Source organism: Sceloporus occidentalis, unplaced genomic scaffold (assembly GCF_023333645.1).
Source record: "Sceloporus occidentalis isolate IW3139 unplaced genomic scaffold, rSceOcc1.0.p SCAF_6, whole genome shotgun sequence".
NCBI lineage: Eukaryota > Metazoa > Chordata > Lepidosauria > Squamata > Phrynosomatidae > Sceloporus > Sceloporus occidentalis.
The window spans coordinates 135,786,027-135,806,136 of NW_028316986.1; the positions used below are offsets into that span (position 1 = coordinate 135,786,027).

A 20,110-nucleotide genomic window follows, 5' to 3' on the forward strand; every position below is an offset into this window, starting at 1 on the left:
TCTGGACCCCCTCCCCACAAAAAAATCTGCTGATGTTCAAGCCCTATTAGCTTGAATGGCAGTGTGGCCCTGTGGGCGCACACCATAGGCACATATCCCATTTTAAGTCCCTCTGTTTGCCCCTCTTGAGTAAGTGAGGGATGGAGATCTGAAGTCCACACAAATAGAAGGACAACTGTACATTCCTATCCACAAAACAAACAAACAAACAAACAAAAACACAAGAGACTGCAGCAACTATAGGATCATGGGGGTTAATCTCCTATACAAGCAATATTATGTTCAAAATTCTGCAACACAGAGTACAATCAGACATGGAGAGAGAAATCCCAGAAGCACAAGCTGTGTTCAGGAAAGCGACCACATTGCAAACATATACTCGGACTGCTGCAGTGACTAACGATGGCATCTCTCCTCTGAATGCCTGCTTGGAGCGGTAACGGACTAGATGAGGAAAAATAAACTCAAACTGAATCCTGATAAGACAGAGGTACTTGTTATAGGGACTCCTAATCTGGGTATGGAGATTCATCATCCAGTCCTAGATGGGATCACACTTCCCCTGAAGGACTGTGTTCGCAGCTTGGGGGTGCTTCTGGACCCATCACTCCAGTTGTCAGCTCAGATAGGTGCGACGGCCAGGAGCGCCTGTTATCAGCTCCGGCTGATATGCCAGCTGCGACCCTTCCTAGAGTCGGGTGACCTAGAAACAGTAGTACATGCATTGGGAAACTCTCAACTTGACTTCTTCAACGTGCTCTACATGAGGCTACCCTTGTGCCAAGTTTAAAAACTCCAATTAGTACAAAACATGGCAGCCAGATTGGTCACCGATACATCTAGAGCTGACCATATTACACCTATTTTAAAATCTTTACATTGGCTACCAATTAGTTTCCAGGCACAGTACAAGGTGTTGGTTACAACCTTTAAAGCCCTACATGGCTTAGGTCCAATTTAACTGAGGGAGCACCTCCTTCCATATAATCTGCCCTACACAGTTAGGTCCTCTGGGATGAATCAACTGCAGCTTAAGAAGACCAGGTTGGCTGCACTTACCCAGAGGGCCTTTTCATCTGGTGCTCCTAAATTTTGGAACAGCCTGCCAGAGGAGATCCATCACATTACTACCCTAGAAGCCTTTAAAAAGGCTGTCAAGATGGATCTCTTCCAGACGGCCTACCCAGATTGACCTCCCGATCCACTGACGTTAACATGAATAGCTGTCCTCCACCAAGAAGCTATTTCATCTCTAGCTTGATAGTTTTTGTTATTGTAATAAATTTTAACTTGAATTTTACATTGGCTCTGATTGTTTAATCCTGTTTTAATGGCTGGGAGGGAGGGAAGGGGATTACTTAATTTTGTGGTTTTATATCTATTTGCATTTTATTTTTTATTTGCTTATGCTGTGACCCATCTCAATCCACTGCAAGAGGCTGGCTAATAATAATAATAATAATAATAATATAATGGCTAGTGAAGTGTATAAATGAATTCCAGGAAAAAACAACAGTATGTACTTTATAGTCTACACAAAGCATTTGACTGCATAGATCATGAAAAACTGGATATGATACTCCAGATGAGAAATCTGTACTATGGTTAGAACAGAAAACAGAAAAAAAGAATGGTTTACAATTGGCAAAGGAGTCAGGCAAGGCTGCATTCTATCACCCTATCTGTTTCTCTTGCATGCAGAAACTATCATATGAAGAGCAGGCTTAGACTCAGAAAAGGGAGGTGTAAAAATAGGAAGAAGGAATATTAATAATCTAAGATATGTGGATAACACCATACTACTTGGAGAAAACAGCACAGACAAGAAGATCAAATAAGAAAGTGGAAAGGCAGGCTTAATGGTGAACATAAAGAGAAAAAACATAATGACCATGGAAGACCTGCATGCATTCAACCTAGACAATGAGGAAATCAAAATAGTAAAAGAATTCCTGTACCTTGGATCAAACATTGATCAGAATGGAGACTGCAGACAAGAAATCAGAAGATAACTAGGAATGGAAAGGGCAGCCATGAAAGAGCTAGAAATGATCCTTAAGACTAAAGATATACATCTGAGCACTAAAGTTAGAATTGTCCAAGCCATTATATTCCCCATTACCATGTATCGATGTGAGAGTTGGACAGTAAAGAAAGTGGATAAGAAGGAACTCATTTGAGATGAGGTACTGGAGATGGACAAAAAGACAAACAAATGAGTCCTTCATCAGACCAGAATTTTCTCTGGAAGCCAAGATGAGCAAATTGTCATACTTTGGCTATATCATGAGAAGGCACAACTCATTAGACAACACAGTAATGCTAGGAAAGGTGGAGAGAACAAGAGAGAGAGAGCGAGAGAGAGAGAGAGGGGAAGACTGTATTGTTGGGGCATGTAAAATCAGGATTCAACATGAAACATGCAGAAGACATGTACATGGAACAGGAATGCCACTGGAAGGTCTCTGCTGTGTAGCTCTGTGCAGCCTGCAAAGGAAAAATCCTCCCACACAGAGGCTGCTGGCCTGATAAAGAACTACTGGACTGCCGAGTACTGACAAAGAGGACTTTAATCTTGGTTCCAATATTTACAATAGACTATCAAAGTGCATCGTCAGACTCCTTTATACAACTATCACCACACGGAGCATTCAGTTCCCACTCTTATATACATGTCCTCTCCTGGGGTTTTGAGTCCTTCCCACTTCTGGGATGTCACCCAGTTTCAGCTGTGACTCTGCAGAATTGAAGCCTGCTGGTTTCACTTCCCGCCCTTCTGTCATCTGCTTCCTGTGACTCAGGACTCTCCAAATGTTGAGTCCTCATGTCTGCTACCTGAACTCAGGCTACCTTGTCACCTCTGTCCCAGTTCCAGGCTATAGCCACATCTCCAACATTTTCTGTCCAGAGTGCTCTGTACTCTGACATGTACACCTGATGGACAGAGTCAATTAGGGAGATCACAGGTATGCATTAAAAAACCTAAGCAGAGCAGTGGAGGACAGGGAGTCTTGAAGATGTCTCAACCACAGGGTTACCATGCACTGGGGATGACTTGAGAGTTATTAACAACAAGAAAAGGTGACATTTCTTGTGACAGAAAGCAACTTCTGGTCACTTATTTATTTTAAAGAAGAATGCAGAAATGGGGGAGTGGGAATGTTATACAGAAAATGGAATAAACGACACTGAAATAATTATGAATAAGAATAACCAGCAATAGCATTTACATTTCTATAATGCTTATCAGTGTATGCTCAGCATGGAGGCATGCCCGGCTGCAAATTCAGAAGAGGTGAGAGAGGTGGAAGGCCCTACCCCTCAGCCTGGACCCAGTTGTGCAGAGGCTACTGCCAAAGAGAACAGTAAGGAGCTTGGCATCCAGGCAGCAGAGTCTCCTGCTAACTTGGGCATTGAGAAGAAGTAGGAGGCCAATTTACCTGTGCCTTCTTAGGGCCAGTGTAGGGCAGAAAGAGGAGGCTGTGTTAATCTCAGAGGATTTATATGAAATGCCAAGAAATTAAGGAGCAGCTGCAGGAGGAAGTGCTGGAGATAAAAGCCTGGGAGGAATGCCAAAACATTGTCAGAGATTAACTGGCATTCTTGGTGGAAAGCACACTCATTGTGGACTCCTTGTTTGTCTGTTTCTTTGGACTAGATCTTTGGACCTTTGCTTGACATTGCTGCTCTCTGGAACCCTCACCATTGGATTGATTGATGACCCTGGTCAGTCATTAAAAATATACAAGTCTTGAAGTCAAGTTGAATCAGAGTGTAAATCATTGTTGAGTCAAGTACAAGTCAAGTCATTGAAACAACCTGAGTCTGAGTCAGTCGAAAACAGTCACCATCACTGATTATGAGGTTAAGACAAAGGTACAAAATTAAGCCATAGAATGTGTGGCTGCCAACTGACCACATAAGAAAATTTTCAGCATCAAAAACAAAATAAAAACCAAAACAAAAACAAAACAAAACAAAGAAACACGAGATAGAAACATATTAATGTATATGAAAAGTTGCACCTTATAAGCAATAGGCATGAGATTTAACTGAGATGTTTTCTCTGTTTAGGCAATTCCTCAGTTCAGTGTAAGCTCCTTTTTGTTTTTAATGTTTAATATTAAACATGGTTGCTTTGAATTTTGAAAATATAAGCACACAATAAACAATACTATGATTGGAAATTTGTTTTAAATTGTCTTTTACAATGTTAACAAAAATACTGAATTAAACCAGCAAATAACTGAACACAAGGGCTGCTATATGAGGACGATAAGATTATCCAGTTAGAGGATAAGTTCCTCAAAGATGGGATGCAGTAAAAATTCAAACATAGGACAAATATCCACACAATTACTGTTTTGTAGAAGACTATGTACTAATCTTACAGAAATGTGGATAAAACTAAGGCACATAAGTAACATAATACTAAGAGAGGGTTTTTTTTCTATTAATAGATTTTTTTCCCCTCAGGGTGTTTCAGCAGTTTGATATGATATGCCCATCCCACCTCCATTGGTTTAACACGGTGATAATAAAAATAAGCTTTACATTAATTGCTAACTTAGGCTCCCTTTAATACATACAGAAACATTCAAAACACTTGGATAACAGAAGTGCATGGCATATAAAGTTAAACATTAAATTCTTGCTAATAGTCAGTGTAATCATTTTAGCTTCTTATCATGTGACAAAATTTTCATGAATTGAGTATGACTTTTGTTAAGCTTTTAAGTGTTTACCATATTAAGTGAAGTGACTTGCAGTAAAAATGCTTCTATTGGATTTTCTTTAATCCTTTTTGCAAAGCAATGTCATGCAGCCTATTTTTTCCCTCAGAAAAATATTAATGGTTGCTATAGTACATCTACCACAGAAGGGGCAGATAATGAACCAAAAGAAATTACAATGGAGAACTGTACATTTCATTTTAAATATGGGAATGCATACATTTTGTTTCCTTGTTGTAGGCTAGCTCTGATATTTCAAATAGTGACAATTTCTTGGATGGTATATACTTAAGAGTTACAAGTTCACTTGTACTAGATAAGAAACCTGAAATTTTAATTTCAAGAGTTTCCATAACTGGAAGAAGAAAAAAAGAAAACAGAAAAAGTGAACATATATGAAATTAGACTTTTATGATAAACAATAGGAATGAATTTAAAGTGTTCAAAATAATGGAATAACTTCAACAACAATATTCATTTCAGACATATAAACATAATGATGCTGCAAACATGAATGGAGAGAAGAACTATTCCTTAGTCATATGGCTTCTGAAAGAGTATTATTGTATGATAGTTCTTAATTAGACTACTGTTCTTTATATCGGTATAAACTGAGACTTGTGGAGCAAAATGGGGTAGCGATAGAGAGAGATCGATATAGATGTCCACATTTGCAAACTAACCTTGATTTTGAAAAAGGGTCAAGATCTCAAAAATTGTCAACTACACTGAGGTGTTTTGCTTGAGCAAGAGCAGGAAGACCAGTGCATTCAATTTTTTTTCTGTTTTAAAAGCAAAAACAAAACACCTTTTTCACAGAAAAAACTAGCGAGGATTCACACCACCACCAGAAAGATTATTTTTTCCAGAAATTTCTTTCTTTTCTCTCACAAATTAAAGAAAAGGTGAGAAATGCATGGCCCTCCAGATACCATTGGTCTACAACTCCCAGTAGCCCTAGCTATGAGGACTGGGGAAAGTTGTAGACCAAAATCTGGAAGAACATAGTTCTCTCATCCCTGGATTAAAAGCACAATACAAGAATAGAGAAGGAGAAGGAGTTACTTCATAGGCTGGAAATGCCAACCCAGGAGGTTGCAGGTACTTTCACCATCACTGGAGGCCAAGTAGACTCTGAAGCTCAGAGTGCTTGGGGCCACCTAGAGCCTTTCAAGATACGATAGATAGTGGTTAATGGTAGTCTTCTGATTAAACTACTATAATACACTTTACATGGGACTGCCCTTGAAAAAGCTCCAGCTAGTGCAAGATGCAGCAACTCTATTGCTTACTGAAATACCATACAGGCACCATATAAGGGTGGTCTTCCAAGAATTACATTGGCTACCAATGCTCTTCCTGTGATGATATTTTAAACCCTAAACAGTGAGGGAACTCAACAGGTGAAGACGTGCCTCTCCCTAAGCGTGTCTGTGTAAAGATAAAGGACTGCTGGGGAAGGGGGTCCTTTGAGTCCCATCAGTGTGGTCAACACATTGTGTGGGGATGTGGGAGAGGCCCTTCCCAGTTATAGCACTCAGTTGAGGAACACCCTCTCCTTGAAACACTGGGGTTAAATTTTAAAAATAGCTATTTACAAGGGTCTTTGCAGCCATACTAATCTACCCCAAAGTGTTTATGCACATGACATTAATTTGTGTTAACCCTGTTTCTAACTTGTCAACTTTTTAAATATGTTTTCAGTGTATTTAAATTATTTTCACTGTTTTAACTTGTTATCCGTTTATACTGATTTTACTTGTATGCTGCCCTGATATCTCAACATACAGAGTAAGATACACATATTTAAATTTAACAAAAACCCTACAAAATAATTTATGGTGAATGGAAAGAAGGACAAGATTTAAAAAAAACACCTTTTAGGCCTTTCTTCTTTCTCTCAGCAAAACTTGCAATTCCCCATCCTGAGAACTGTAGTTAAAAAGGTAACCTGTTCAGGCTCTGACCAGAAGAATGCTGTGTACTGTTTGCATAAATGATGAACTGATATTTCTAGTAATGAGCGTCCCCCCTCAGAACAATTTGGAATAGACTTGGCAATTCAGAGCAATGCTGAAGTATTTTCAGAAATGTATTTTCATTGCCAAGTATAGTAAACTGGCTCAGTGACTCTTTCATATACTACATTCTTATATACTATTCATTTGCTATTAATTTGCCTGCATATTTTTTGTACAGAAAGTATAGGAAACACCAATAGTAAAGTATTATTTTATTCATGGACGACTTGTGAACTTCCAACAGGATGGTCACTGAGAGACCATAATGCTGGACTAGATATCTTTGCTCTGAGCCATTATAGAACATTTTGTGTTCTATACCAACAAAAACAACAAAAACCCACCCCAACCAACCAACCAAACAAACAAATAAACAAACATCCTTTAAACCGCACCAGTTTAAAGTTTATTTTATTTTTATGTCCCTAATCTGAAATGCCATTAAATTGATCAATTCTAAAAGGTTTGCAGCCAGCCCTAGTCTAGTTTACAGGTTGACTTTCTTGGACATGTCCTGATGTGTTTTTGGGCTCATCTACACATGCCAGATAAAATGGTCTCAGCCTATCCTCACAGCAACCTATCTTCACAATGCAGAACCAAATCCCTGCTTTGAGCGTGGTCTATATTCACAACATAAGATCAGTTCTGCACTAAAGCCACCCTATTCTTCTCTTAAACCAGTTATAAAACTTACTTTTTGTTCCAGATTTTACAGGAAAACCCTGAACACTCTATATCAAGGCTGGACAGGTATGTATGCATGCGACTCCACTGTGTCACATGCTGCTGGCATGAGTCACTCCCTCTAAGGTCACAAGAGGGCACCTAGCTATGTAATTGATACTGGGTGCCGTGTTTCTGATCTCAGCAGGAATAACTCACACCAGCAGCAATGGCACCGGGTGACACAGTGGGGATATAGGTGTAGTCAGTTTCTCAGCACTGCTACAGTGTGGAGGTAATGGGGTAGCCTGGAGCAGCTCTGGGGCCAGAATACTCCGGGACCAACCTGGAGAATTCTGGCTGGTATTGACAAACCCTTAGGCAATGAGTGAACAAGGCAATATTGGTCAAATAATGCAGTAGGAGCTATTTCTTTTCTACTCCCTTTGCCTAAAAAGTGTATGTTTCCCCCTTAAAACCCAGATTTAACCTTTAAAAAAGTAAAAAGCAAAAAAAAAAAAAAAAAAAAAAAAGACAGAATGGTTTAACATATTCTTCAACATTTCAGGGATAAAGACTGGAACACATGTGGCCAAGCAACATCAGCGTGTGATCAAGATGGTAAAAGCTATTACTAAGAGAAAAGCGGAAAGACCAAGAGAGGCTGAAACATTTTGCTTTGGTCCAACCTTATTGGGGATTGGAAGATTCACCCCTCCGCTTTATTCTCCCAATGAGTTAGTGCACTGCAAACTACTTTTACATTTTGAACTCAGGTTTGCAGCAATAGAAGTAAGCTGATGACAGAAAAGAAAACAGGAGAAGGAGCAAGAAACTGGGACAATTTAAAAGCAGCTGAAAAAGTAGGACAGAATATTGATTGGAACTGTCTCTGCTAAATCAGGAGATTTGGAAGGTATGGTTTAAACATTTTTTTGTATGCTTAATGCTAACAGTTCTTTATAGCAGTTTGTTTTGTTTCTACAAATCATTGCTGCCACTTCCATGTTTTTCTTCTTCTGAGGAAAACAAATCACATAAATGACTGGCCACCTTGTAGTTTTCCATACACACACACACACACACACACACACACACACACACACACTCCATGGCAAAAAGAAGGTTTGGGCCCTTGGTTCCATGGAAACAAAGTAAGCAAAACAGCAAATGTATGGACTGGTAGTAATTTTAAAGAAAGAGGCATCTGATATGGCAACAATAATATAGGCTGCAAAGGGGAGAAACAAACAATGCAAGATAGAGAACTTACCACTTCTTCATGGGTAGCACCTTCTACGTTTATACCATTAACCTAAAAATGTCACAAAATCATTATTTGAAACTTCAGTTTAATATTAAGATTCAATACAAGCATTAAAACAGTGATATACTTTTGAAGGAAGATTGTAAGAATAAACTGACCTGTATTACTGCATCTCCTATAAATAACATTCCTGATTGGTCCGCTGCAGAGTTATAAAAGAATCACACATTAATTGAGTGACTTAAATTGATGACATATTGTGCTACAGCAATTGTTCTAAGTACTGTCCTTGTAACAGTTATTCCTGAAACTGCCTCTCTTGTAAAAATGCCAGCAGCATAACAATCATTTGGTAAAGCTAAATAGATTGGTACCAATTCTAAGGAAATTAAGAGAGCTACTTTCCAGTCACAAAAGATTATTTAATATGGAACACAAGTGTCACTTCTCGCTAATGATGGATTTCATTAAATTATGGAGGAAGTGTGATTCATATTTTTCATTAGGCTTGGCAAGACAGTAAAATAGAAATTTTATGCCCCCCCCTCCTTCTTTCTTCCTGAGATGATGTGCAGAGACTGGTATAATCAAAGAGGTTGCAGAAAGAATTTAATAAGGCAATTTAGTGTGAACTTTGGCTCTACTCTATTAAACAAAGTAACACAGTATATTATTTCAACTGGTAATTTGCACAGTTTCTGCAACATAGAATTAATGTCACCTTGCCAATTGCATAAATACCAAAGCATCATACAATCGCTCCTGTTTTAAGGGACACCTCTGTTTCAAAGGCTTGTCTGATATCTATTGTCCTATTGTTTATCACTCAGTTTCATAATTGTTTTAACAAAATGTTGCTATAATTAGAAAAAAAGATAGCTAAACACTAAGTATAAACACAATTGTTAAGCACTAAGTAAACAAGAATTAGTCCCATTACGAAGACCAGATTTTGCTACAATCATTGGTTCAGCTGGGATTGGATTTGAAGTATTTTAAGGACTATTTCAAGCCCCTTTTACTGGTATCTACAACATTTGGTGCATGAAAGTTTTACAAGCAAGGTAGCTACCTGTAACAAGTTGTGCTCATGTTTTGGGCAACAAATGCTAAACAAAGTTAATGCAATGAATAGTGACAAAGTTACTTTGAAATAATCAAAGTTACTTTCACGAGCACTTGAAGAGGCATTTTGGTTGTATTTTCCCAATTTTAGCCCCCCCCCCCCCTATTTTGTTAATAATCCTAAATTCCCTCCTGCACAAAAATAAATAAACAGCAATAAGCAATGGAAGCAATACGTTATTTTTCAAACATTAGAACAAATAACAAAAATAAAATATCTTTCAAAGTAACTTCCCAAGTTCTCACAATAGTACTGGCTGTTATAGCAGCAGCAGGTTTTAAGTGGACAGTTGAGTAGTAAGGAGTTTTTCCTACATTTCTTGCTTGGTACCAGAGCACTGTAGGCATCCAAGTCACCAAGGAAATGTAGACTTGTCAGGCCATTTGATTTCCATACAATGAGCAGAGGCAGAATTTCTTGTACCTGAGATGCCATAATAGCATCACTGCAAATGCCAGGGAAGACCTGGGAACAGGGTAAGACCCATTCACACTTACCAATAAGAGAGTGGAAGGTGGTTCCTGGCAACATCTTCCCACATAACAGTGGTAAACATTGGAATTGGGAAACACTCCTAGGCAACACAATCCACTTCTGAATAGCTCTCACCATCAGGAAGTTCTTCCTAATGTTTAAGTGGAATCTCTTTTCCTGAAGTGTGCATCCTTTGCTCTGTGTCCTAGTCTCTGGAGGAGCAGAAAACAAGCTTGCTCCATCCTCATTATGATATCATTTTCAGTATTTAAACATGGCTATCATGTCACTTCTTAACCTTCTCTTCTAAAAGCTAAATATAGCCAGCTCCCGAGGTTGCTCCTCATGCAGCATGGTTTTTAGACCTTTCACCATTGTGGTCGCCCTCCTTTGGACACACTCCTATTATTTATTTATTTGTTTGTTTATTTATTTAGCACCGTAAGTTTTGCACGGCACTTTACAGAATCAACAAAACAACGTAAAATCTGCCCATGGTATACCATCTACAAATCGTAAGATATAAAATGATATACAGTAAATAAGCAATTTATCCTCATTAAAATACAACCATAAAACCATAAAACTGTAGGCAAATATTACAAACTATTATGCCTGCTGGAATTTTGGAAGTTCTTTGGCATTGTTTTCCTTTGCTCCATCCTTTAGATCCTTTGTTACATGCACCTAAGTTTTACCCTCGGCTTATCCATTGGTCATACCAGAATCCATAATTTTGGCCCCAAAACCTGCCCTCAACATGAGATCAATTTATTGTTAAATATATATGTGGTAGTTTTATCATCTAATACTCCTGATAGTAACAAATACTCTAGTTCTGTCATTGTAAAGATAGGGACTGCTTTATAAATCACATTTTATTTGTGTGAGCCAGTTTAAGAACAATTATGGTGTATTATGGTGAGCAGAAATGGATACAGTATTCCAGGTGAAGTTTGCTATAAATTAGGAAGGACTTCTGTCTAATTTAATGATTATTTCCATGTGTTCTTATACCCTGATAATGGGGTGACAAAAAAGCAAAATGGTAAAATAAAATGAGCATGACTTTGCTGACTCCAGCCTGAGCAGAATGCCTTGAAAAACAAGGGTACCATTCTAGAGTTAGCTGTAACATTCACTTCTCACCTAACACTGGAGAGTATTTCCCACTTCCTTCCTTCCTTCCCCCCCCCCCCAAGACCTTTCTCTGCTTGACAAAATATGCTTCTATTCAAGCTCTGATGGCGCCTTACAATGGTGAGAGAATTAATATGATGCTGGAACTCTCTCAAGCCCAGGATGCATTTCCTATTCTATAAGAACCTGAAAATTCCCTTATTTATGATTTCTATGAGCATGCACTGAAGCATTTTCCCTTTCTTCTGAAGAAAACAAGTAGATTTCATGTAGTTTCATCGGCAGGAGTTTATGATTAGTTTCTCATAGCAAGAAAACACACATGATTGCTACATAATGATGTTTTAATCGAGTTTTCTACATCTGAAAAAGTGAAAGTTGATATAAAATGTCCCAGAAATATTTATCTCTCTCTTTTTAAAATGGTCAAAGTACATGTCAGGGACTGCAATTATGGCTATTCCTATTATTAGGTAAACAAGAATCTGACATCCAGGATTGTAACCCAAACAATCTTAGGTTTTTTTATTTTTATTTTTTTTAAAGACTATGTTTTTCACACAGAATAGGAATACAATTGAATGTCACACAATAAAGATTAAGCACCATAAATTGTACACTTGAAAACTACAGTTATTATCCCCTGGGCTAAAATTGGACAGCTATGAATATACAGGCAACAGGCTCTTTAGGCTAAATCAAAATAAGATACAACTGGTTGTCCACCATCCTGAAAAAATATAGTACTTTGTTCCTAAATTCTAAGGTAGTAGATTAGTCAGCTTATGTTTTTCTTTGTTTTGTCTCACACTGCAATATTTTTAAAGCAGAGCAATATGCTCAGTAATAGTACTTCTCCTGTGTTCCAAGAAATTACTATATGTGGGCATGGCAGGTGGTAAAGAAAGCATAATCTGATCAATGTTACAAAAATAAAGCACTATGCGGATTCTGAAAATGTGATTAGCAGCCTTAACTCTGGTGGAAGAGGACTCTGTTGTTTCTTTTACTCTGGAACATAAATTTTATTGTTGGCAAAGAAGGAAAGAATTTCAAAATAGAAGACTGCCTATTCCTGAGATTAAATTATGGGTTCTCTTTACATGAACAAAATGAAGGGGAGTTACAACCGTGTTCGTCTGTAGAATCAGTATGTAGAACAATGCTTCCTTACCACCTGCACCCAGAAACCGCTCCTCTACCTGAGGTACATTTATGATATCTTCATAATTTGGACTCATGGAGAGGATGCACTCAAGACATTTAACCAGAGTTTCAACAACTTTCACCCCACCATAAACCTCAGCCTGGAACTATGTACAGAACAAGTTCACTTTCTGGACACCACATTACAGCTACAAAATGGACATCTAAGCACCACACTATATTGCAAACCCACTGATTGCTACCCGTACTTATATGCTTCCAGTTTCTACCAGATCCATAGTCTACAACCAAGCCCTCTGATACAATCACATCTGCTCAGACCCACAAGACAAGGATGCCAAACTCAAGGAATAACAACAAACATTCCTCAAACTACAGTGCCCACCACATGAAGTAAAAAAACAACAACAAATAAACAAGACTTGTACTCAGGACTGATCTATTATAGAACAGTTTGAAGAGAGAAAATGACAGAACTCCACTAGTGGTCACATACAGCTCCCAACTGGGACCACTCAGGTGCATCATCAATGAACTACAATCTGTTCTGGATAATAATGCCACTCTTTTGAGGGCCCTGGATGGCAAACCTTTACTCGCCTACATACAGCCTCCAAACTTCAAACTGGTGCTCACCCACAGACACATGGTACAGATGGGGACACAAGCACTAAGCCTCACCACAAACCAAGATGCCAGCTCTGCCAACACATTTATCCAGGAAATATTATCACAAGACCTAATGACATCACCCACAATATTAGGGGACCTTCACATGCTCATCCTCCAATGTGATCTATGCTATACTGTATCAGCAATGCCCTTCAGCATTTCACATCAGGCAAAAAGGGCAGTCCCTGGTCCAGAGGATAAATGGACGTAAATCAGACATTAGGAATGGAATTGCACAAAAACTGGTGGCAGAACATTTCAATCTCCCTGGGCATTCCATCTCAGACTTCAGAACAGCAGTCATTGAACAAAAGGACTACAAAGGTAGATTGGAAAGAGAAACAGCAGAATTGGAATTCATCCATAAACTACATTCCCTCAGCAATGCATTGAAGAGGGACAATGGCTTTCTGGCTCACTACATGCACTTCAACACTATCTGACCTCATATTCATGGGGGAGCCCTACAATCATCTATTCTCCCCACCTACAAGCTAGTTTCCAAGGTCAAACTGGTCTTGTGGCTTCATTTCCATACCCAATGGCTATGTCTTTGTCCACAAATGACCATAGTTAAAACTGGACTTATTACTTCATTTTCATATCCAAAGGATTTGGAATTCAAATTTACATTCTCACATACCTATGACATATACAGTGCGCCCACGTCATACGTGGGCGTGCTTTATGCGGCTTTCAGCATATGCTGAAAGCCACGCAGGGAGAAGGGGCGGTGCATCCCATAGGGAGTCTAGAACGGATCCCTTGTGTAAAGCAAGGGTGCACTGTATATGTCTGTCCTGGGTTTCCACTCCACCAAAAGCATCTGAGGAAGTAGATTGAAGACTATGAAAGCTCATGCTGCCAATTTTTTTTCTTTCAGTTAGTTTCAAAGGTCCGACAAGATCTCTCTACATAGTGAAGGGGAGTGGCACTCCAAAAAATTCTTTCTACATTAAAGTACCACAAAGACATTGTTTTTCCACAATCAGCTGGAAGTAGATTATTACTGAAAATCATCCCCTAGCAATTAGTTGCTTCTTAAATTCCTTTCCCCCTTGGTCACTGGTGTTACTGAAATAAGGTCTATAGTTATCTTTCCTGCTTACAACCAAAACATGATCAACAAATTTTCTTGCAATGCTTCATAATTCTTCAGAAATGTATTCATATTTCAGTGAGAGGAAGGGTAACAATATAGCCATAGGCTAAGCTCTTTAAATTATATTAATTCCAATAAGAAAATGTAGACTTAATAACCCAGTCCTATGTAGAATTGTGTATCTAAATTAGGGTATTTTGACCCAGCATACAAGAATGAATAATTGTCATAGTTTTCTATGTAGTTTCTATGGAACAGTCTATCTGGTGTGTTTGTCTGTCTCTGAGTATGATTTTTTTTCTGTGCAAAAATCTTGTTTCCTACACTGAAAACATATTTTCTAAATAAACCATACTATTTGGCATGGAAAAACCACATTTATTACTGCATATTTATTGCTTCACCAAAAAAATATGCCACCACTGCTCTGTTCTTCCCACTTTTGGGGGTATAAATAATTAGAAGCAAATATTATTTCATTCCTAATCTAAATTCATTTATTTCAATTAATGTACTTCTCTCTGTACGTGTTAAATCTTCCCCAGTAAAAGCAGTGACACTTCAAATTGCTTAATTATAGGCTCTTTGACATTGATAAAAAGAAATGTGAAGTTTTGCTACAGAGCTCTTGATTTTTGTTCAGTTTTGTCAATTTTTGTTGCCCCTGCACTCACTCATTCCACTCTTTTCAGAGAAATGCTTGTAGTGGTTTCTTAGATCTGCATTTGGGCTCCTCAAGCTTTTTGTTTTGCTTTGTTTTGAAACTGGAACTGAGGTGGTCCTATGGTTTGAAGCACAATTTTTCTCCTCTCATATTTTTTCTCCCTAAATTTTGTTTTACAGTTATAGAAGTATAGAGCAAGGAAAAAAAAGCTACTTCACAGATAAACTAAATCATTATAACACTTTCAAAATAAAAGAAAGAATGGGAAGAGGAAGAATTCTATTGTTCTGTTATATCTCTATTTTTTTTACAACAACAACAGATACCTTGAGGGCATGAATAAGAAATTTGCAGCTAGTGCTGGAAATTTCATAGAAAACAATCCAGCACAGCAGAAACATTTTTTGGCTACTTTTGAAAGAAAATCTGAGATGTGCAGCCGCAAATACCACAACCTTCTGACACATTTCCCCTATCTGGAGAAGCCCTATGGTTGCCAGAGCTGGGATCACAAAGCCCAAAGTGGGATGTAAGAAAGTTCACAGCTGCGAATAGCCATTGCAATGCTATCATTTTATATACTGTACACTTGAAGTATTATTAGATATAAAAAACCAAGAAGGGCTTATAATTTATTCTTTTAAGTCTAAATTAAATTGCTACTCCTAACTAAAGCAGAATAATTGAATCATGGATATTTACAAAAGAGTTGACTTGCCATTCAGTAACTGATTCACTGAGGCTGCCTCTGCATTGCAGAATCAATGCAATTTGCACTGCTTCGAAGGCTACGACTCAATGCTATAGAATTCTGGGATTTGTAGTTTTTGAGACATTTAGTCTTCTCTGTCAGAGAGCTCTGGTGCCACAACAAACTACAAACCCCAAGATGCCATAAGATGGTGTCATGACAAAGCAGTGTCAAATTTTATTAATTTTGAAGTGCGGCAGCAGCTTCAGTGGATCAGCTCCAGATGGCTGTGTCAATTAGATTAGGCCAGGGATGGGAATGATGCAGTCCTCCCAATGTTGTTGGACCAGAAGTCCCAGAAACCCTAACCAACATAACCAATGGTGAAGAACAGAGAGAGTTTCACTTTAACATCTTGAGCACTATGCGATTCTTACACATGCATTTGACCTTAATCACTGTGCAAAGAACATTGCTCTGGACCAGAAGTCTAGTGTTGACAAAAGGGTACTATAGCAGTACTGGAAAACAGGATGATTCAGGGTCTCTTCCATATAGTGGTGTACCTGGCATATTTTTAACACCCTGCCCAACAAAATGGGATGGTTAAAAAAAACAAAACTGCCATGTCCTCTAAAATGTCAGAGGAGGGCCAAGCCCTCCATATTTCACCACTGGTCTCGAGGGGGGGGGGGGGACAGCACCCTGAAGAGATGAACAGTGGCAGTTGTGGAGGAGTAGAGGGCTGGGTCCTCCACATTCATGCCACTGCTGTGGCTTGTCTCCTTGGAGGGCCATGCCCCCCTGACAAAAGAATCAATAGTGGCGGCTGTGTGTGTGTGTGGAGGAGTGAGTCACTGTTGCTGATCTCCTCAGGGAGTTGGGATGCCCTGACATTAAAAGCAGCAATGGTGAAGGGCTAAGACCTCCATGTTCCTGCCAACACTACCATTTGTCTTCTCAGGGGGATGTGATGCCCTGAACAGACAAGCATAAGTGGCAGGGGGGTGGGGGTGGAAGACTGAGTCCTCCATATTTCTTCTACTGCCGCCACTATTGTTCATCTCCTTATGGGACCATGGTGTCCCAAAGAGACAAGTGGTGGAAGGGGTGGAGGGCCTAGTTGTCTATGTTGCTGCAGTCACTGTCAATGTCCATCTCTTTGTGGCCCTTCAAAGAAGCAGGCTATCAGAATTGGAGGCGCAACGGAAAAGTAGCCAGGTGCATGACCAGGCAGCGCAGAAGCAGGCAGATAGGAAGACTCCTTTTCCGACCTGACCAGCAAAGGTGGAAGGTCTGAAACTTTGGCACCCCTTCCCACCAGAGCATTGAGTGAAACTGAGTTGTCACCCATTGTGGTCTAAATCCCCTGAATGCTGTAGTGATGCTCCTGCTTCCATATGGCTTATAATGCTTCCTATATAATTAAACTTTGGCTGCTAAAGTGAGGCTAAAGACTGAATGCAAGCAAGGAAGACAAACTGTGTGCACCACTGAAACTATCATGGATTAATATCATGAAGCTTCTCCTGTGATTTCTTGCTGCCTCTGGATAATGGAAAAAATGCATGGTGCAAACCTGATCATTTTATCTTAAATGTATTTTATCTCATAGTTGTGTTCTGCTTTTCCCCAGATGGCACATCAATCAAAACATAGCTTCATATACTTTATTTACAGCTTTGTGGTTATTATATTGGTATGATGCTCAAACATAAGCTTCCTGCAATAGATGATAAAGAGACAGCAGTATGAATTTGCAATATCAAAATACTGACTTGAAACAGCACTCTAGGGAAAAGGGTGTGAGGGAGCATTAGGGGCTCAGTTCCTTCGATTTAATAAACTCTGACCATACAAAAGTGTAAAGTGAAGCTTATAAATGATTTAAAAACTGCTAGAACAATACAGGTTTTTTTATAACATTGTTATACAAACATACTTTCCTCCTTTGGGAATATCAAAATGGCTTATATGGTATTTTCTGATCCTGGCGCCTCCCAGGCAAAGATCTGCTACTCTGACTTGTAACATAATCATGTACTCTACCTCAATATGTATGACTTACACTATTTATATGCATTGTAGACCTATATTTAATATAGAGCTCTTTCTTTCTCTCCCACTCCCTTTCCCTGCATTCTCTCAATCCATCAAAGTCAACATACTTAAAGGATGCTTGACAAAAACAATATAAATGGGTAGTGATTATTATCTGTTCCTTGTTTTTTTGCATTTCTTATTACTTGTAACAGCCTTCCCAACCTGGAGCCCTCCAGATGTTTTAGATTATAATGCCTAGTACTCCTGCTCATCAAGGGCTGATGGAAGCCGAAGTCCAAACCACATGGAGGACACTAGGTTGACGAAGTACAGTAACATCCAAAACCCACAAAACAGTGGCCCTTTACTGGGTCAGCCAAAATGCACAGAATACATGCTGCAAGCTCCACTGGCTTCTTCATCAGGCAAAGGTGTTCAAAACAGGAGGAATTTTTTAATGAAGTTTGTCCTATCTCCTGTATGATTTTTAACACCCCCCCCCCCCCCATACACACACTTTAAAATGGGACTCCATTTGGCATGTTTTACCTAACTACACCTAAATTTTCCTAATGCACACTATAGGGGCTTCTTGAGAAATTCAGTGTTCTTTTCCTAACAAAGGGGTTTGTAGCCTCACAAAGGACAGAGGCACCCTGGATCTCAAAGAAAGTACCTTTTTTGTGTTACTAATGGGATTTAAATTTTATTTCCTGACCTTTAAAATGCTTTGCCTCCCACTACTACATGGCCAGAAGGGGAAGCGGCCTGTCTATATAGATATCTCTTTATACCATTTTAATTCAGAACACTAACAATATCTTGACAAAATGCATGCCTGTGATTGATGTTATCAAAAATGTTTTTCACCTGTATGATGTTTAATACTCTTGCTTGATGAAGAAGCCAATGGAACTTCAAAAGCTTGCAACATGTATTTTGTGCATTTTGGTTGGCCCAATAGAAGTATCACTGTTTTGTGGATTTTGGATTTTATTGTATTTTGCTACATGGCCAACAAGGCTATACCTGGATATGTTTCCTAGGCTGAAGAAGGTTAGCTAAAAATATGTACAATAAAAAAGGTCCCTGTCAAGAACTAAAATGATGACTGCTTATCTATACAATTTTTGTAAAGCCATGTTGTTAAGTTGTAACACACATTTGAATGTTATTGCAAGGGAGCTATCTCCTAAGAGAAGATACTGGTCATGCTACCCTATTGATATAGCTGCACATATTCTCTGCAAACAAGTTCAACCACATGTTCACAGCACTTATGCTTCATAACTTTAAAAAAAACCAACTCTGCTTTTTCCCCTAAAGAATTCAAGAAACTGATTTTTTTAAACAAGTTTCCAAACCATTATTTCAACAAAATACTGAATCAAGTCCTTAAACACCCCTCTTAACAAGAATCTACAATATACTCTCTTATCTGAGAAAAGGGAGGTTAGCACCAACATGGTCATGATTAACATTACGAGTGAAAGGCTTACTGGGTTGAATAATGTTACATTGAATCCACAGGAGTAATGAATATTTAAAGTACTATGAGGGAATAAAGGAAGGTAGCTTGGTATATTCAATCTTTCTATTCAAATATAGAGCACCAGATGTTTCTTGCTTTGAGACAATGTGAAGAAGAGATGAAAAAACAAGGAGACAAAGTGAAACATGCATAGGTAACAAAAGGGATGCTTTTCTGTTGAGTTTTGCCAGCAAAAAAGAAAATAGTATCACTGAAAAATGTGACATTAATAAAGAACATCAGCTCTAATTTTCTTCCAAACTAATTTGCTGTTCTCTTGGAGGCAAAATTGTGTTTGTTTATAAATGGCTGTACATCTCACAGTATGGTTGCAGAATAGATTAAGCTGGGTCCAGTAGTGGACATCCACTAGGAGAATGGCAAAATCCAGTGGAAGTGTGAGTGGATAATCCCCCTCCCCTTCTACATAGCAGCTTCCCTCCAAAACTGGCTGTGGAGGAACAGGAAAACTCCCGGAGCCAATTTTGTGCTGGTACAGAGCACTGCAAGAAGGAGGAGAATAAAGTTTAATTTCCATCTCCAGCACAATGTTAGATTTAAGACATTGATAAAACTCTCCCCATTCCTTGTTATTAGACAGGGAAGCCTCAGAGGGGATTTGGATGGGACAGCCATGATGGATGGAAGAATGGGACTAAGTCACCATGAATGAGTTTCATCAGTTCTTGACTAGCTTGGGCTAGCATGTGCTAAACATATCATCTACCATACTCTATTTCCCAACCTAATAAGTCAATGTTTTGTAACTTTCCCATTTGAATCTTGTTGTTAATTGCTGTTAGGATGACTTCA

General features: G+C 38.8%; 1 protein-coding gene across 4 annotated transcripts in view; it reads right to left on the minus strand.

Annotated features, from left to right (window-relative positions):
- SNTG2 (syntrophin gamma 2) overlaps positions 1–20,110 on the minus strand; it is a 301,906-nt gene that overhangs the window by 138,462 nt on the left and 143,334 nt on the right. For 3 of the 4 annotated variants that reach the window (XM_089531046.1, XM_089531044.1, XM_089531047.1), the window contains 2 exons: positions 8,846–8,889; positions 8,694–8,735 (listed from right to left, as the gene is read on the minus strand). In XM_089531046.1, coding sequence (XP_089387172.1) covers positions 8,694–8,735; positions 8,846–8,889 — 86 coding nt within the window. The remainder of the gene's footprint in view (positions 1–8,693; positions 8,736–8,845; positions 8,890–20,110) is intronic. The other variant, XM_089531045.1, reaches the window with a different exon arrangement.